General features: G+C 36.1%; 2 protein-coding genes across 5 annotated transcripts in view; one reads left to right on the top strand and one right to left on the bottom strand.

The window, feature by feature from the left end:
• LOC115217481 (BRO1 domain-containing protein BROX) overlaps positions 1-1,806 on the bottom strand; it is a 40,029-nt gene extending 38,223 nt beyond the window's left edge. Inside the window, exon 1 of the mRNA XM_029787191.2 lies at positions 1,660-1,806. Within this exon, the coding sequence (XP_029643051.2) occupies positions 1,660-1,805 (146 nt within the window). The 5' untranslated portion in view covers position 1,806. The remainder of the gene's footprint in view (positions 1-1,659) is intronic.
• Positions 1,807-2,081: 275 nt separating this feature from the next.
• LOC115217172 (GDP-D-glucose phosphorylase 1) overlaps positions 2,082-19,857 on the top strand; it is a 66,338-nt gene continuing 48,562 nt past the window's right edge. Inside the window, exon 1 of one of the 4 annotated variants that reach the window (XM_036507577.1) lies at positions 2,082-2,108. The gene's annotated coding sequence lies outside the window, so the exon portion shown is untranslated. Of the gene's footprint in view, positions 2,109-8,819; positions 9,258-9,769; positions 9,925-19,857 lie in introns of those variants that run through there. The other 3 variants (XM_036507578.1, XM_029786797.2, XM_036507576.1) reach the window with 3 other exon arrangements.

Here is a 19,857-nt window from a genome sequence, read left to right as displayed (position 1 = left end):
ACAAATAAACGTGCTTGTATATATGCATGAATGAACGAACACAACTACTGTGTTGAGTGCTTTTTTTCTTTCGTTTGTCCAGTCACTTGTGTGTGTGTATCGCCAATGTACCATGTATTCGAAAAAGAAGTATATTCTAAAGCATAGGGCAGTAATGTAGTTAGGTCTATGTCCGGATATAGAGTGACCAATGGTTTCGCATCCACAAAGGGCTTAGCCCCGTGAACGTTTACGTCAGACCCTTCGGCTTTAGAGTCTGACGCGACGTTCAACGGCTAAGCCCTTTGTGGATGCGAAACCATTGGTCACTCTATATCCGGACATAGACTTAACTACTTACAAATCACACACACACACATATATATATATATATATATATATATATATATATATATATATATATATGTATATATATATATATGTATTATATATATATATAATGAACAGTAGGACAATCACATGATAAAATTGAAGTCGTATGTGTGAGTGTATACACACACATGTATGTATGTATTTGAATAAAAATCCATATTGTATTAAGTAAGAATTACGTAGTACTTCACACGCCCTCATTTCACAATAGCCCCTAAACCTGTATTCAATTATATCTAACAATTTGTCAGCTGACATTAATGTTATCCCCATTTTTTCCTGAATCCTATCCATGTATAAATGAATCAATGAATAAAACAAAGATATACGAGTATAGTTATCAACAACGTAAAAGAAAGAACCATGGTCAATAAAAAGAAAAAAACTGTTTGCTCAGCTATTTTGGAAATACCCGTTATAATAATTAAATCCAGATGATTACACTTCGTAAGCTGTCAAACTTTTGACAATGATTTCTACATAAACAACAAAGAGAAAAGAACAGTTAAGCGGGGAGGAATTACAGATTTCAATACGTTAGTAATTATTATTTATCCTTGTTGATCAGACTAATGTTCATAAGAATGACATATAGTTGATTAAATCTACAAGTAATTTTGTTGGCGTTTATTCCATCGACACTCTGGAAGATTAGGGCAACTCCGGTGAGATTTTAAACAGGAAAGAATGAGATATAAAAACTAAACTAAACAATGATTTTAATCAGCAACACTGTTTCGGCCATCTCAAAGACACAAAAAAATTTTAAATCTCTCATACTGACAGAAGACGAAAGATTTGCAGTGGGACGTCACAGGAAAATAACCTAATCGGAGAATATGCCTGGTACCCTGGTACATATTTATCGTCCTCATTAGTGAAAGGGTGGGAAACAAAGACGAACAAGCAAGATTTGAACTAGGAACGTTGATGGAAGAAACTAAATATATACTATAATGCACTCTATCGTTCCACATTATCTCTAATAAAAACAAAACATTAGTCATTCGAAGCATTACATAAGACAAATCATTAAGTTCTATGTCTGCTGTAGAGTTAATCATTTAAAAGTAATAGTTGTAAAAGTCTTATCAAAATGTGAATAATCTGGAAGAGTGTACTAAGAATTTGTTTAACAGAAGACATTAAAGAAAGGGTGTAACCTGTTAGAGATTAAAAATATATATATGTATTCCGTAATCAGTAATTTAGGTAAGAACCATTCAAAAAATTGGTTAACATTTAAATAAGCTACAAGTTTGATATTTCCCGGATGAAATCACAAACCTTATAATTTTCCTGCTTATTTGGTCCGTGGTAGAGCCATGAAGTTCGAAAGTTACAGCTGCTGTAGCTTTCAGTGGGTTACGATGGAACCAGTAAGCCGCCATGTTGACTGTGAAACAAAAACAATACACTAACAAAGGGGACATAACTTCGATCTTATTTATTATCAATTTCTATTAACCAAAATTCCTTTTGAGAGCTTCTAGTTTCCACTCACATGGATATTTCTCGAATCCTTTAATGTGGTTCAATAAAAATGTATTTTATTAAAGCATATTTTAGTGTATTCTTTAAAACGTTATCGATTACTCTACCTTTGTTTTCACACACACACACACATACAAGGTTTCAGGTTCAATCACACTTGGCAAATGTCTTCTATTATAGACCTAATCCAAGCAATGTAGACAGAAACTGTATGAAAGCCTGTCGTGCATGTATGTATGCATGTATGTAAGTACGTTTTTCTTTGAGTTTCATTTAAAGAAAATACTCAATGCTGAAAAATTCCAGGCCCTGCGCTACCAGCATCCAAAACTGAATATGAAAATTACAGGGTACACCGGTCCACAGGGAATTTCAATCCCAGAGTCTAAGTCAGTGAGGGACCTGGGTATCGACATGAGTGATGATACCTCTTTCCAAGTGCACATTACCAGGATGGCAACAAAGTGCAGATGACTGGCTGGATGGATCCTAAGAACGTTCAGAACCAGAGATAAGGAAACCATGATGGTCCTCTGGTGGACATTCGTCCTCAGCCACCTGGATTACTGCTCACAGCTATGGTCACCCACCAGTATGAAATTAACAGCGGACCTTGAAGCTATCCAGAGAAGATTCACAAAGAAGATCGTGTCTTTGCAACAGCTCAGCTACTGGGAAAGGTTGAAACAGCTAAGACTCTACTCCCTGGAGAGAAGACGGGAGGGGTATGTAGTAATATATATCTGGAAGATCCTGGAAGGAATTGTGCCAGAACGGGACAACACTGCATAGTGCCAAAGATCCCAGCAATGCCATCATGCTTCAGGACCAGTTACTGCAACAGCCTGGGTTTCAAGGGCCCACAGCTTTTTAATATTCTCCCAAAGAGTCTGAGGAACTTGCACAAAGTAGATGTAGGGGTTTTTAAATCAAAGCTGGACCTCTTCTTGTCGAGAGTCCCAGATGAACCTACCTCACGGCAAGAGGTGCAAATGAGGGTAGCTATATCAAACTCCATTCTTCACCAAGTGCCACATATTAGAGGAGTCTCTAAGTAATAACAGTGTAGCAAAATGGTGGTGCATCAGCATAGCCACAGCTCTGAGCTGAAACTAAAAAATAAAAAAATGTATGTGTGTATATATGTATGCATGTATGTCAATGTATTCATGTTCCTCAACCCATAACTTAGTATTTTCACAAAAAGGACTAATAGAAGAAAAATCAGAATAAGTAACACAGAGCTATAATAGAAGACACTGGATTCTATAGCCATCCCTCTCTGTTTGTCTCTCTCCCTCTCTTTTTGTATCTCTCCCTCTCTCTCTCTCTCTCGCTATGTCTCTATGTGGGCATATATATATATATATATATATATTATCTTTTACTTGTTTCAGTCATTAGATTGTAGCCATGCTGGGGCATTGCCTTAAAGAGATTTTAACCAAATGAATTGACCCCATTACTTGTTTTACTTTTTGAGCCTGGTACTTAGTCTATCAGTACCTTTTGCCAAACTGCTAAGTCACAGGGATGTAAACATACCAACACCAGTTGTCAAAAGGTGGTGGGGGACAACACATATACAAAGACACATATATATACATATATATATGTATGTATATGTATACACACACACACACACATATATATATACACACACACATATGCACAACAGGCTTCTTTCAGTTTCTGTCAACCAAATCTACTTGTTCACCCCAAGGCTATAGTAGAAGACACTTGCCCAAGCTGCCACACAGTGGGATTTAACTTGGAACCATATGATTGGGAAGTAAACTTCTTACCACACAGCCACGTCTGCACCTATAAGTTATTTTGCAAGAATTTTTAACTGAAATCATGCATCGAAACCAATATTGTTATATTAGAGAAGTGTCATAATAGAGCTTGTAGACAAGTAACAACACATGAATGTATTTATAGGCTTAACTGATTATTAGACTTCTCCACAATAACATTGTATGCACACATAAAAAGTGTCCAGTACACTCTGTAATATGGTTGATGTTAGGAAGGGTATCCAGCAGCAGAAAACATGCCAGAGCAGATAATGGAGCCTGGTGCAGACCCCAGCATTACCAGCTCCCATCAAACCCATGCCAGCCTGGAAAATGGACATTAAATGACGATGATAATGATATATATTCTCTATTTGTATGTATATTCATGTGTAGTCATATTTAACATGTTTGAGTACATTCAGACATGAGAAGACCTTTTACTACAAAAATAGTCAGAAATACTATCAAGAACAAATTCTCCTTTGACATGTATGAGAGCACAGTGAGTTGTGAACTGCCGTTAGAAAGTAGAACACATGTACTTTTGTGTTATTTTGTGTCAGCGGCTATGAATGCCAAAATCTGCCCTTCACAGCCTAAGACTGATTTATTCTTATTAGAACAGCAAATAGTACATTTAGTGATGTATGTAAAGCTTGGTCAAGTTTCAATTAAATAAGTAAAGTTGCATGAAGCTGTGTTGAGTTAAATATATTTATGTAACATTGTATTTAGCACATTTTAATAAGAACAAATCATTCTTATTAGAACAGCAAACAATGCATTTGCTGATGTGCATAAATCTTGACCAAACTTTACACATATATATATATATGCATGTACTAGCTGGTGTACCCGATAATTCCTGGGGGTAAAGAGGTTCTATTGAAATGCCTTATTACTCTGATATAAGAAAGCAATTTCATTATAAGTGCCACAAAAGGTGTATTTTCCATGACGAAAAAGTACAAAAAACTATCAGCTGGAGGAGGGAGAGATTGTTGGAGGTTTGCGAGAGAGGTTTTCCGAGGTTGGTGAAAAAGATTGTCAGAGGCTGGTGAAAGAGGTAGTTGGAGGTTGGCGAGAGGCAAAGACATTATTCTGCTTAGCGAAGGCATTTATGAAATGTATAACTGCTGTCATTCACAGAAAAGCAATTGCTTTACCATGAGAAAAGTGTTGTTGAAGTGTTAAGTGAAATTTGGCAATCAAGGATCTAATCCATGCTATGCCTGCATGAAGCCACAACCAATACATTGTGGAATAAAACATTTATCTACTCTCATGGAAAAAGTGTAAGTGTAAAAATGCAGAATTATTGGAGTAATGGGCATTCAAAAAAGTATGTATGTATAGAAATGTATGAATGAAGTCTTTAAGGTTTAAGATTCAAATTAAGGAAGTGCAATAATAATGTTTAGCAGATCAGAACTGTGAGTAGTGAAATGCAGAATTAGGTTGGATGATCGTGAGAATCAATTATTGATCGCTTCGCTACAATCTCTTGGTGGTTATTTCCCTTGGGTTGTTTAAATAAAATATTAGTAATATGTAGTAGATAGAAGGATCCATTGGAAGGGCCCTATTATTGATTTTTTTTTCAGGAGTGGTTGTGTGGTAAGTAGCTTGCTTACCAACCACATGGTTCTGGGTTCAGTCCCACTGTGTGACACCTTGGGCAAGTGTCTTCTGCTATAGCCTTAGACCAACCAAAACCTTGAGAGTGGATTTGGTAGACGGAAGCTGAAAGAAGCTCATCGTATATATGTGTGTGTGTGAGTATATATATATGTATATATGTATGTGTGTGTATATGTTTGTGTGTCTGTGTTTGTCCCCTTCAACATCGCTTGACAACCGATGGTGGTCTGTTTATGTCCCCGTAACTAATAGCCTCAGGCATTGGAGTCTGATGAGACATCTATAAAGCTAAGTGCTTATGGATTTGAAACCATTGATCACTCTATGACAGGACATATTTTAACTTCTTGCAAATACATTACTCCTCTAAACTTTAGAACGGGCTTCTTTCTCAGATATATGTGTGTGTATACATGATCCACTGATGATACATACTGAACTACAAAAGAAACATTGCATTGTAAAAGATTATTTGTTTCACACATGATATTGAGATTATATTGATTTTATCACATTTCTAGGTTATTTGACATCAGGAAGATGTCACTGACCCACAACACCACTCTCTTTTGAAAACACAAGGATTGCATGTTGGGTTCAAACTCACTCACTTTTTGTGAACATGGTAATGCTCACGAATGCATATTTATGAAAGGCATGATGCATGTGCAAAATGTTGACTCGTTGGGTATAAAGGACACCCAAATTTACCAGTAAGCAGTAAACATGTCAAGACTGACATGAAATCAGAGGGAGCAAACCACTGGATTTTTCTATGCTGGTCAATGTCCATGGGTCATTGCTAATGACTTGAACTGCTGTATTCGGACAATTGAGCAACTGAGGGAATGATACAATGCCACAAACAGTATAGATGATCATCCACGCAGTGGCTGACCGAGGGTTACGATGATACATCAAGATCACCACTTGTAGGACTGATTTTTGAAGACAATAGAATCAGCTAGGCAGACCATTGGGGCTCACCATAGACCCACTTGTGCAGAGACAGTTCACCACTAGCTGAGATCTTTCAATCTGTCTTGTAATACAATTTACTGAACCTCAGTTTTTTAATATGCTAGACCACTGATGTTAAATTGATGTTATCAAATTAATATCCAATTTTTCACCTTCATTTAAATTTTAATTTTAAATTAATACGTTCTCAAACCGGCAAAAGCTACTGCAGTGAATTATTTTATGCAGTATTATTTCCGGTATTTTAGCGTGCCAAAACGAGGACTTTTGAAAAATAACCACAAGTGTAATAGGTAGAACTACATACATGATCGACCTCGTGTGGACGTCTGGTGTGTAGTTCTGCAAATTATATTTGTATGGATAATCTTACTGAAGATCTACAGATAAATTGCATAAGTAAAATTACGTAATCTGTTGATAGTGAAACATTGTTTATGATTAATCTATATTTTTGTTACTTTTCATTTGCCTTGCTCACTTACATTTCTGATGTTTGCTAAATTTTCTAGAGAACATTTCTTAGTGGTAAGACCATAGCGGATCTACTTCTAGCATTAGGGTTGTCCACATAGTGGTCATCCCTCTCATATGTATGTAATACAATTTACTGAACCTCAGTTTTTTGATATGCTAGACCACTGGTGTTATCAAATTAATATCCAATTTTTCACCCTCATTCTAATTTTAATTCTATACATGTATGTGTGTGTGTGTGTGTGTGTGTGTGTGTGTGCATACATATGTATGATGGATTCTCTCATCATGAATGACAAATGAGGGTTCAGGAAAATAAAGCAGTAATGATGTTCTATGGACACAAATATGTCTCTTGAGCCTGCTGGTGCCTTGCAAATCTTTTGGCAAAGGAAACAAGTTGAGGATTCAGTTTGCTTGTGGGTCCTTTACTACAAGTTTTCTTGAGTGGATGGCACTTTGCTTTATGCCACAAAACCACAATGACTAGTAATGTTTCCATTTAGAGGAATGGCATTTTGCCAGCGTGCTTTCATGCTTACACGAAGTTGGGTTTGCACGACTGAGTTTGGATCTTCAACAGAGCAAGTTTATTTCACAGGCAACCTCCGCTATCCTTTGATGCATACATTGTTTCTGTTCTCCAGCAGAAGTTATGTCTTGTATTTGTTTTTCCAGCATACATCATCATTATGTACCAATTGCATGTGAAACCATTGTGTATATATTCTGGCCTTTCTTTCAAGATGTATCTCTACAGATTTGCTGTGTTAATGCTCTTTAATAGGTTGAATAAATTGTTTCATTTTTATCTTCCTGGTTTTTCTGTTTCTTCATTTATCTACACACACATGTATATTGAAACTCAAACCATCTTTATCTATCAACACAACCTCAACCTTGTTAAAATTCAAAATAGTGTGAATAAATAAGCATTGCATTTGACAGAGTAATCTGAATACTAGAGGTCTAGAATAAATTTGGTAATGGGTCATGCTTTCAAGAATTTCATGGTATACCCTTCTACACGTTTTTTTCTGTTGTTGTTATTGTTATATTTGATCTCAGGTCTTGAATATAAATATATGGATGAAGCAAAATTATTATTTTTAAATCATTATTTATCTACATGTTTATAAAGGGTTGTGTTTATTTTACCAATTAATTGCTAACAAAGAAATAAGTGGATAAACATTGCAATTAATGACCAAAGCTCTATATAGTGAGTGCTAACATATTTTATGGATATAAATAAGTACTATACTATATAAATATAAAATATACTTTCATGAAGAAAATTTATTTTTAAATTAAGTTTTTGTAAAGGTTTTTGTTTCTTTTAAGTCTATGGACAACACAATCAGGAACTAAAACTATAATAATAATAATGAAATTATTGTATACAGTGCTCAGGTGCACCACAACTTGTCAAAAGTGTGTGTAAAGCATATGCAGTAATGTACAAATGTCTGGAAAGTGAACAGTGTATGAGTCAGATTCATGCTTGCGTGTGCATGGAGGGGAGAAAATCAGGTGTGGTGTTGGCAAATTTCAGGAAGAATGGAAATTTTGAAGGATGCAGTGCTCCAACAACTAACAACTGATGCCAGCAGTTTGTTGTATACTTCAGCAACTCTTATCGTGAAAAAATGTTTCCGAAAGTCATGGGAGCTGTGCTGCTTTCTGACTTTGTAAACATGTCCATGGGTGTTAGACAGGCGGAGTTTGATAAGGTGCTCAGAGTTATTGTTAGTAAGATGGTTAATAATTTTATGGGTGTCTGCCAAGTCAGCTGCCAGACGTCGGAGTTTCAATGTATCCATGCCCAGGGAAGAAAGGCGTTCAAAATATGGCAAGTGCCTGATGGAGGGTATTCTCTATGTATGCGGTTTACTTGATGTAGTTAACACATAGTAAGCAAATATGGTTTTTTAGTAAGCAAGTTTGGCTTTGGTAAGCAAGTATGGCTTTGTAGTAAGTATGGCTTTGTAGTAAGTAAGTATGGCATTTATTTTCAGTTGAGTAGACTTGGAAAACATGAAATAAAAGGCATTTATAAAGATCGCAACGATCCGCCCGGTCCAGGAATTGAACTCACGACGCTAGGATCGCGAACCCAACAGCCTCACCACCAGGCAACGCGCCTCCGTATTTCATGTAGTTTGATGTTTTAAATGATTCATTGACAAAGACAAATACCTAATCAACTAATTTAAGGGAGACAACCACAATATTATAAAGGTCTAACCATCACGTTTTATTTTCCTTTCCTTACAACCATGTGCTTCGTTTCTAATTAAAATAAATCAATTGCAAATCAAAACGAAACTTTATCGTGTCTTGTAATTCATGATAATCTCTTAAGCGATTCTTGGATCGACCGGAAGTCCATCAGAATTATTACGTTATCATTGGAAGCTAAGTTGTTGAATAATCAATCGCTGAACCTTCGACAACACGCTACATAAAAAAAAATAATTTATTACACAGGTAAAATCATTATTATTTCTTACAAAGGCGAAAAAAAAAATGACAAAATCTTACATAGCTGCCTTGAGATATGTTACAGAGTGGGAAATTTAATTCTATAAGTTAAATGACATCGAACAGTTATCAAAACCGGTTCATGACTTCTGTAACCGTTAACTTAACTCTAGAGTAGTAAGTCTTGGGAACAAAACTAGAATTAATGGGAAATTGGAAATACGATTGTTTGATCCTATATGTTTTTCTCGGTTATCTTCCCTCGGCCCTATTTTTAACGTGTAAGTTGACAATCGACTAGAAATAACTATCGTAATGTATTAATGTGTTTACAAGTGTTTACAATGAAAAACCAATCTTATATAACTATTATTACTTCCTAATTTCACATATATATATCGTACAGAATAATTCTTTAAATTCCCAAATAAACAATTACTAAATTCAGTATAGCTCACCCCGCTTCTTTTTCTTTTAATGAATTAGGTTGGAAACGTGAATTTCCAAATTTTCAAGAGGTACGAACAAGTTAATTAATAAGTCGGCGATAACTAGTAAAGTATAGTAAAGTATAGCCTAACTTTTGCTGGGTCGTTTAATTCGTCGCTTTTACAAAGTAACATTGCAATTCTTAGATTTAAGGGGCGAACCAGCATATGACAGCAGTTAACATGCGAGTAACATTTATTTATTTTTGTGATACAGCCGTATATAACTGCAATATCGTTTCTTCATTTTAGCACTACATATATAAATACATACAGGTTTGGTAGAACAAACAAGAAAAATAGAAATCAATATCTTTTATTTGTAGAAACAAGTAGACTACAGCCGTGGTGGGGCATCACCTCGAAGGCTTTAGTTCAACAAATCGACCCCAGTATACTTTTTTTCATTCTGGTATTCTATCTGTTCTGGTATTACCGAACCGCTAAGTTACCGAGACAAATCAACACGAGTTGTCAAGCAGTGGGGGGCGTAGGGAACACACACACGTGTGTGTTTTACTCGTTTAGATATTGCGGTACTAATAACCTGGTGTAGAACTCAATATACGTATACTACTGAACGAGACCAGTTCCTTTCAGTTTCCGTCTACCACAAGGCATTAGTCGACCCCTATGTATATAGTAGAAAACACATGCCCAAATTGCCATGCAGTAGGACTGAATCCAGAACCAGGCGGTTGGAAAGTAAACTTCTTACCACATAGTTACGTCTGCACCCATACATTTTTTCTTTGTACATTTTTGTTGATAGAAAATTACGAAAGTGGCTCAAGCGCCAAAAGTTTTGGGCATAACACTTAAGAAACTGACTTCATGAGCTATCAGATATAAAGTCGATCTAAGTGCTATGCAAGAAACTCTCGGCCCTTGAGTTACTTTTGCAACCTTTTGCCGATTAAATATATTTATTCTCCTATCGCTGCCTCTGTCTGTTTATCTGCCTGTTTATATATATATATATATATATATATATATATATATATATATATATATATATATATATATACACACACTCACACACACCCCAATAATGCTGTGAAAATATTTCCGCTGCTGCACGCATTCGTAACATGTTCAGAAAATGTTGCGTGCGTTACTTAAAAGTTCGGGCAACATTTACACCAAAATCAGGCGATGAATACACGAACCAGCCAAATTGGGAAGCTAAGTAGTGTTATTTTCACCAGTCAGAGTGACTGGCCTTACATCATTGTCAGTAAATGTGTTCTGTGCCAAAACTTCAGTAGTTTCAAACTCTGCTGCTAATAATTGCAGTACTTCTAAATGAACCAGATCTATTTTTAATTAACTAATTTTTTATCATTGCAAATACAAAACAAAGAAAACACGCTGCACGCTATATAAGTATAATCTTCACCCACAAATATTAGTGTTACAATTTTGTTGATGTGGAAGGGCTCTTGAATTATACAAAAATAAATGAAATCGAACTTAATCACTACTTCTTATGTAGATGTGATTGGCATCACAAAAAATATTATTTGACGTGGCAGTAACAGTATTTAATTTCTCATCTTTTTAATTTTAAACCTCTTTGACATTAATAAAATGAATACAAAACAACTACTTGGGGCAATTGCATAAATAATTTTTCCTGCAAATTTTGGAAAGACTCCTGCCCGTCCCCCCGCCCCATTTTCTCCCAAATTTGTTTATTTTTGTAATTTTTTTTTTGCCAAAAATCCCCGTTTTCGGTTACGGAGGTTCTGGGAAATTGCCAAAAATTGACATTGTGACCCCCCCCCCCGCCAACTTCTTCAATTTTGACTTTTTTCCCCAACACTAACCCTAAAACCTTAACCCTAACACCATAACCGTAAGTACAGAAATATTTTGAAATTTTTGTCCAAATCATGATGTCCATATTTTTCCGCATATTTAAAAAAAAATTTTGCTAAGATTTTTGGAAATTTTTTTCAGAATCATATCTCAGTATTTTCCTGCTTATTTTGAAAAAAAAATTGTGAAAAAAAATGAAAAATGAAGAAAGTGGGGGTGGTAATTTAGAAATGTTGATTTTTGCCAATTTTTTTGCAGATTCGTATTCCCCGTAGCCAAAAAAAAAAAAAAGGCGGGGGATAAAAAAAATTTTTTTTTAAAGGGTGGTTTTTGGGTGCTGACAGGTGGAAGTCTTGTCCAAATTTTTTCGCCTTGTGCCTATGTAAGAAATCATCATTTGACCGGGTAGACCACATGAGAATAGAAACGATTGCTAATAGATATACTGGTCTGGAAGTGTAACAGTTACATGTGATTTGAACTGGACTAGTGTCAAAGTAAAACATGAAATTCTTTACAAGAATCTACATATACGTGGAGATAAGATTGGAAATTTTTTTAACTGGAGACTTGCACATTAGTTTTATTTATTTAACAGATTTTAACATTATAATTGTGAATGCACACTCACACCCATTCTCCTACTACCTAATAACCACTTCTAGTCTCTCTGTTGTCATTATTCCTTCTCTGAATTTACATTTACAGTGTACAAGGCACTGTAAAGTGGTTAGCTTTAGAAATGGCATCCAGCTATAGAAACCAAGTCATAAGACACTCATGAGCACCTAGTGTTTTGGTGTTGTAACTCCCAGAAGGTGGCGACTCAGATCCCCCAATCCATTCCGGCATGGAAAGAAGACATAAAACGATAACGATGATAATGATGTTTATGCATACACACACAACGGTCCTGCACCACCATCATCACCATCAACATCATCATCATCATTTAACGTCCATTTTCCATGCTGGTATGGGTTAGATGGTTTGATAGGAGCTGGCAAGCCAGAGGACTGCACCAGGATCCAATGTCTATTCTTGTCTATTCTTGTATGGTTTTTATGGCTAGATGCCCCTCCTAACATTAATCACTTTACAGAGTGTACTGTGTACATTTTATGTGATACCAGCATGAGTTCTTTTTATGTGACACCAGCCTGGGTGTCTTTTACATGGCACCAGCATGGGTGCTATATATGTGACGCCAGCATGGGTGCATTTTATGTGACACCAGCACAGGTGCTTTTTTTGTGGCACAGCACCCATGGGGTTGTAAGTAACTTACAAGACAAAAACCTCTTAGCTGAGAGAAGGAGTGGGACCAAGGGAAGTGGTTATGTGCTAGGAAAGAGGTTAGAATATGATAGAGGGACAGAGGTAGCTGTCTTACTATAGAGGAGATACTTTGTCATGCCTATAGGACAAGGAAGGAGAGGAAGGTGAGAGTGAGTTAAAGGGAAGGATAGAAATACTTTTACAAAAGCCACGGAAATTGAAACTTAGGAGTTAATTGCTCAAAATAAGTGCCAAACATTCTTAATGATTACTTTAAAAGTTTAATTATCACAAACTATCTTGATAATGACTTTGTAAGTAATTGATCACTCAGTCAGTTTACATGTTGATATCAGGCACTTATTGTATTCTTGTTCTCTCTGCTATTCTGTCAATCTTTCAAACTTTTATAGTAATTCGCCCTTTCAATCACTATTTCTGTGTCAGCCTATTTGTAGCTAACTTACTCTATTTTAACACAGCATTGCTCATGAAAATATGTAGTTGCTAACTACTGGTTGATTTTATTTTTAATAATGTAGCATAATTCTAACGAGTCTTTCATTGTTAGTAGTTTTATCATCTCTAGCAGATGAGGTGTCCAATACTGAAAAGAAGCAGAAATAGCCCGAAACCAGGCTGGTCTGCTAGTCCTATTGCTAGAAAGTGGTAGGAGTTTGCTCCCCTGCTTGCAATATCTTGGATGCAGCTATGCATCGTTAACCAGCTAGAGGAGATGTTCTCTTGGGGTTAAAAAATTGCAGTAAAGTCCGTTCGAACGGACAGCCATGTTCAAATGGCTACAAACATTACTTGTTAGTACAACTACTGTGTTGATCTCTTAGAGAGATTTCAGAACTAAAGTTTTATCTTTGTAATTAGATTACCTTATCACACTCCATGGTACAATTACTGGAAAGTTTAATGAATAACCATGACAATTTTGGAATAGTCATAATAGTTGTTACAATCGAGAATATAACTGCTGTTTATAATATTACTTAAATGTGAATTTGCTTCACACTTCATGATTTCTCACTTAATGATTGGACATTTAGAAGCATTTACATCATTGATGTATTCCTGCATGTATCTAGGTGACTCTATGGCAGTGCTGCCCAACCTTTTCCGAACATGGGCCGGATTTAAGAAAAAACGATGCCGGACTCACATTTCTAGCCTTTCATTTTTTAATGCAACTTTTTGAAATGGTTTGAAAAGGTATTCAGAACTGAAAACATTGATTCTATTATTCTATTTATAGAAATTATCCATTATACAATTATAATTCATAACTCAATTTAAACATAGGGGCTCCTACATATGATACTATGTCGTGGTTGGCTGCTGGCTCGAGCCGGCTTGACTTTACAGTTTTCAGCCACCGTAAATCGGTATTCATCCACAACTTGGTCAGTGGCTGACTCAGCATGCTTAAAACTGTCTCTGTCGCAGATAAATCACATCTCATAATGACGTATGGAGAAGACCTGCATGTAGCACACTTCCTTGACATAAAGAGGATACTTTAATGTGATTTTTTGTGATCTACGAATACATTTTTGTAATTTGTTTTGCAGATACCCATAAATTGAAGACCGACTAGCGGGCAGGATTCTAAGGCTTTGTGGGCCGGACGTTGGGCAGCACTGCTCTATGGTGTAGTGCAGTGGTTCTCAATCATTTTTTTTTTTACCTATGGACCCTTTTGATTCCTATTTTACTTGGGTAGACCTTCATAGCCATTCAATGTTTAAAAATTTTGTTATATTTTTATTATTAAATATTATTAGAAATTGCATTAAAAAAAGTGTTCAAATATTTTTGTGCATTGTAGAAGTAAAATCAATTTTTTGTATATAAATTATAACAGCAAAATCTTATATGGATCCCAGTTGAGAACCACTGGTGCAGTCTGTGTCATGTCTGCTTTATGCACAGAGAGGAATGAGTGTGAAACTCCTTGGAACCTGTATATATTATCTTGTCGAACCCATGCAAGCATAGACAAATAGACAGAATAAAGAAATTAATGTATGTGTATTTTACATTTATGTGTATATATATACACACACACACTTTAGGGTTTGGATATTGTGATATGCAAAAGCCACCCTAAAGATCTAGACCTTCATGAAGTACTGCTTTGGGAGGCTGCCTAGAATCCATTGGCTGAAGAAAATCATCAATTTAGCCATGCAAGAACAAAACTTTTAGACCCCCATTGATGTGGAAATCTAGCAAATATAGTAGTACTGGATTAGATGCAGAACTACAGTAGAAATCTAAACTGTTTAGGGATTGAGTTGGTCCAGTTTTTCAGGTAATACTTATAAAATTCATATTTAAGGACGAATAAAGAAGAGATGAACTGGTATATTTTGAAAGTTTATCTATCAGTTAACTATTTTCATTACAAATAAAAGAAAAAATATAGGGATAACATGTAATTCTTGAAATTATATTTAAAAATGAACATTGTAGAAGAAAAATACCATAAAATAAATGAAAAGTTATTTTATATAAATGAGCTATTTTTAGTTTATCAACAAAATATTTTCAGTTAGAATACAAAGTACAAAATAATAAATAATAGGGAAAGAAAAGGGAAAATAAGAAAGCTTCTGACAATGTAGAAAGTTTTACAAAAACCTTTATATTTCAGGCGATGAGGCTCATCTTCCGAAGGAAACAGTCTGGGAAGTGTCCAGTTACACAGGTTCTGTTACCTTACACAAACTCCTGAACCTGTGTAACTGGACACTTCCCAGACTGTTTCCTTCTGAGGATGGGTTTTTGTGCCTGAAATATAAAGATTTTTATAAAACTTTCCACATTGTCAGGAGCTTTCTTATTTTCCCTTTTCTTTCCATTCTTTGGTACTACAATGCTTTATACGAACTACACCGCTCTTAATAAATAATATTTATTCTTTCATTTGTTTGACTTCCATACCATCTGTTGTGCTACATGTCAATGGAACACTTGCAGCTTTTGCATCTGCCACACTGCTTGATGCATCTATTGTTTGTATATATATCATCTTGTTTATAACTTTGTAATTTCACTGTAATAAGATTATTCTGCATCATGTACGAGGGGCGTTCAATAAGTAATGCCCCTGACCCACTTCCCATAGCAGTAGAGCAACGAAACTTGGCACAGTTATTAGTCTTTTTCTACATAGGAACCACCCAGAGTTACGCATTTCTCCCATCGTTTGACGCGGCTCTGGAGACCGTTTTTGTAGAAGAACCCAGCTTGGTCCTCCAACGTGAACGTGACTTCAGAAATCAAGGCTGCATCATCTGGGAAACGCTTTCCTTTCAAAAACAACTTCATGATTGGGAAGAGGTGAAAATCAGAGGGTGCAAGGTCAGGAAAGTAGGGGGGATGGGGAGGAGTTCATAGCCATACGCTTGTGCTTCTGATCTGGCGACAAGCGAGTTGTGGATCGGAGCATTGTCCTGCAGGAGGAGGATGCCTTTACTGATCTTGTCCCACCTCTTGATTTTGATAACTTCTCTTAATTTCCTCAAAAGTGAAGCATAATAGGCTCCTGCAATTGTGGTACCCTTTGCCAGGAAATCTGTCATCACTACTCTGTCCTGGTCCCAGAAGACTGTCAGCAAGACCTCACCAGCGGAGGGCTGCACCCTTGCCTTCTTTGGAGGGGGTGAGTCACGGTGCTTCCACTGCATTGACTGGGCTTTGGTCTCTGGATCATCGTGATGGACCCAGGTTTCATCCTGTGTAATCAGTCTTTTGAAAAATTTTGACTCATCTTCTTGGCACATCTCCAAATTCACCCTCGAGCACTCGACGCGTTCTTGCTTCTGGAAAGGCGTGAGCAACCTGGGAATCCATCTGGCAGACACCTTTTGCATATGCAAATGGTCATGAATGATAGTTTCCACAGACCCGGTACTAATCTTGACCTCATGGGCTATTTGGCGAATAATTATGCGTCGATCTTCCAAAATGGCAGCCTCAACTTGACGGACAGATGCCTCATCAATGGCAGAAGGGGGCGACCAGATCTGGGAGCTGTTTCCACAGAGTTCCGACCATGTTTGAATTCACGATGCCAGCGTTTTACAAGGTCATATGATGGGGCATCATCACCATAAGTTACTTTCATTTCATCAAAAGTCTCCCGTGGTGTGCGTCCTTTCAAATACAAAAACCGGATCACTGCTCGACACTCAACAGGCTCCATTTCACACTTGACTCGGTTCAAACACCTGTAAATCAGAAACCACAATTAATTCAGAGCTGTAATTTGCCACTTACTCTATAGAGATATAAGTGATTGCACATGCAAAATTTCAGCTAGATCAAACAACTGCAAGTGGGTCAGAGGCATTACTTATTGAACGTCCCTCGTACATGACATCTTAAAGATTGAAACTATGGTTCTTTTTAATTAATTTAATGAACCATTTCAATGAACATTTTTGCAGTAATCTAAAATAATTTACATAGAAGATTGTCTTCTTGAGATAATTTAACTGCCTCTGTCAGTCCTTGCACTTGATATGCTTTCTGGTTTTTGAGGAATCTTTCAAAATCTTTGTTTTGACCATATGCTAGATCTACAAACATGATGTTTAGCCATAACTTTTGCTGCACTCTTAAAAGTGTTACAGGGTTAATGTCATTCGATGCATTCACATGTGAAAATATTGCATCATTGTAAAACTGTGTTGAAATTTTGTAGGGTTGACATTCATCACTTTTGTCATAAAACGATTTTATAGTGATATTTAAAGTTCCTGATGAAATGAAAGAAGGTCACAGTAAGAGAGGTTAAAATGATTAGAGTAGTATCTGGATGACAACAACAACAATAATAACAGTAACAAGAACAGGTCAATAAAGAACAATGGCAGGAGTGGCTGTGCTTTTAAAGAAGAGTGGAGATAGATGAATAAAGAAAGATGAGAAATGGTGGTGGGATAAAATGAGGACTTCAGATACTATTTCATAATATCAAGCTGGGATTAACAATGAGATTAATTGTGAACAGATGAGAGAGAAGGAGAATGAGAAAGGGAAGCTTGAAAAATGTTGTTAGTATTATAGTGACAGAGAGAGATAAAAGAAAGAGAAAGTACAGTAACACTTTAATAAGTATATGTATGTATATGACAGGCTTATTTCATTTTCCTTCTACCAAATCCACTTACAAGGCTTTGGTTGGCTTGAGGCTATAGTAGAAGACACTTGCCCAAGGTGTCATGCAGTGGAACTGAACCCAGAATCATGTGGTTGGGAAGCAAGCTTCTTACCACACAGCCACACCTGCGCCTATCTTTCTCCCCTTCTCTCTCTCTCTCTCTCATATATATATATATATATATATATATATATAATACACACATATATATATATATAACATATATATATATGTATGTGTGTATAGCTTATTTAGGCTGATACAATGCCTTCTTGTTATGGAGTTAATCTGACAGATTGTCAGTAACTCAGACAGGAATCTGTTAATTCTTGTTTGAGGAACTGGTAACATACCAAGGAGACACCAGAGTAATAGACCATTGGATCAGCTTAAACTATTGCACTCTACCATGGTACTGAGTGGAGTGTAATAGTTTTCTTCCATTCATTTCACACACACACTTATAATAGATTTTGTTGCTATGTCAATGCTAACAGTAATTCCAACAGCAAGAATTTGAAAACAAACTCAACTTGTAAGTTTGCAAATGTCTGTATTTCACTATCATGATTCAGTTGTCATCAGCATAGGTACAATGAAATAGAAACCACACACTGAAAGTATCATTTGTTTGTATTGATGTGTTGGGTACTGGTATCACCATTCTTTATATGTTGCTGCACTTGTTATAACACGTGTAAAAAAGTGTATTTTTCTAGTAATCACATCTTTAAAATATTAGGAGTCTGTAATTCATTTCAGATACCTTGATGTCCTTAAGAATAGAGAATTTACAGTTTATCTTTTATTTTTCTTACTTGTTTCAGTCATTTGACTATGGTCATACTGGAGCACCACTTTTAAGAGTTTCTGTTAAACAAATCAACACTAGGACTTTTTTTTAATCCTAGTATTTATTCTAATGGTCGCTTTTGCTGAACCACTGACTTATGGGCATATATAGACACTAATACCAATTAGGGGACAAACACACATACACTCACATAATGGGCTTCTGTCACTTTCCATCAACAAAATCTACTCACTATGCTTTGGTCAGCTTGAGGCCATAGCAGAAGACACTTGCCCAATGTTCCACATAGTGGGACTGAACCCAGAATCGTGTTTGGCAAGCAAGCGACTTACCACACAGCCATGCCTGCACCTCATGATATGTCTCTGAAAAGTTCATAGAGGACTGGAAGTTGTAATCCACAGTGAAAATGGCAATCAACTTTGCCTTATCTAGAACTGTGATATGCTAATAATTTCAACTATAGAGAATGATTAGTAATCTCTGATTAAAAAGAATCTGAAGCATTCCTAAACCTTCAATACATTTTGGCAGGCAAAATAAGCAATTGACTACAAACTTATAGATTTTGAGGTGAAATTTTGATGTCTTTTGTTGTAAACTTGGAAAAGATGTTTAATTTTACACATATCTGTTCATCTAACTGTCAGATATGAAATCTTTTGGAAAATGTACTTAGAAGAAGGTGGCAAGCCTATTACAGCCATAGTACCAGTATTAAACCAATTAAATGAAATATCTACACCAGTCCTTTATAAAGCCCTCTTCATTTGGAGACGTTTATGTTTATATTTCAGTGCATATTTTGCACATTTCTCTATGTTGGTTTTTATGATAGTCTCTCTCTCTCTCCTCCTCTCTCATTGAGAACAAGAATGGTCACATAGCTTAGAACAAAAATGTCACTACAGTTATTTTTGTCTTTATTTTGATGCATGTCACTTTGCTTTAGTAAATTGATCTATGCTGTGAAGGACAATTTAAGAGTCCGCACATTATATTTTGAATCCAGTTTAAGAGGCCATT

This window comes from Octopus sinensis, linkage group LG11, assembly GCF_006345805.1.
Source record: "Octopus sinensis linkage group LG11, ASM634580v1, whole genome shotgun sequence".
Taxonomy (NCBI): Eukaryota; Metazoa; Mollusca; class Cephalopoda; order Octopoda; family Octopodidae; genus Octopus; species Octopus sinensis.
Note: the sequence above shows the minus strand (reverse complement) of the source record. Positions and strands in the feature narration are given on the sequence as shown.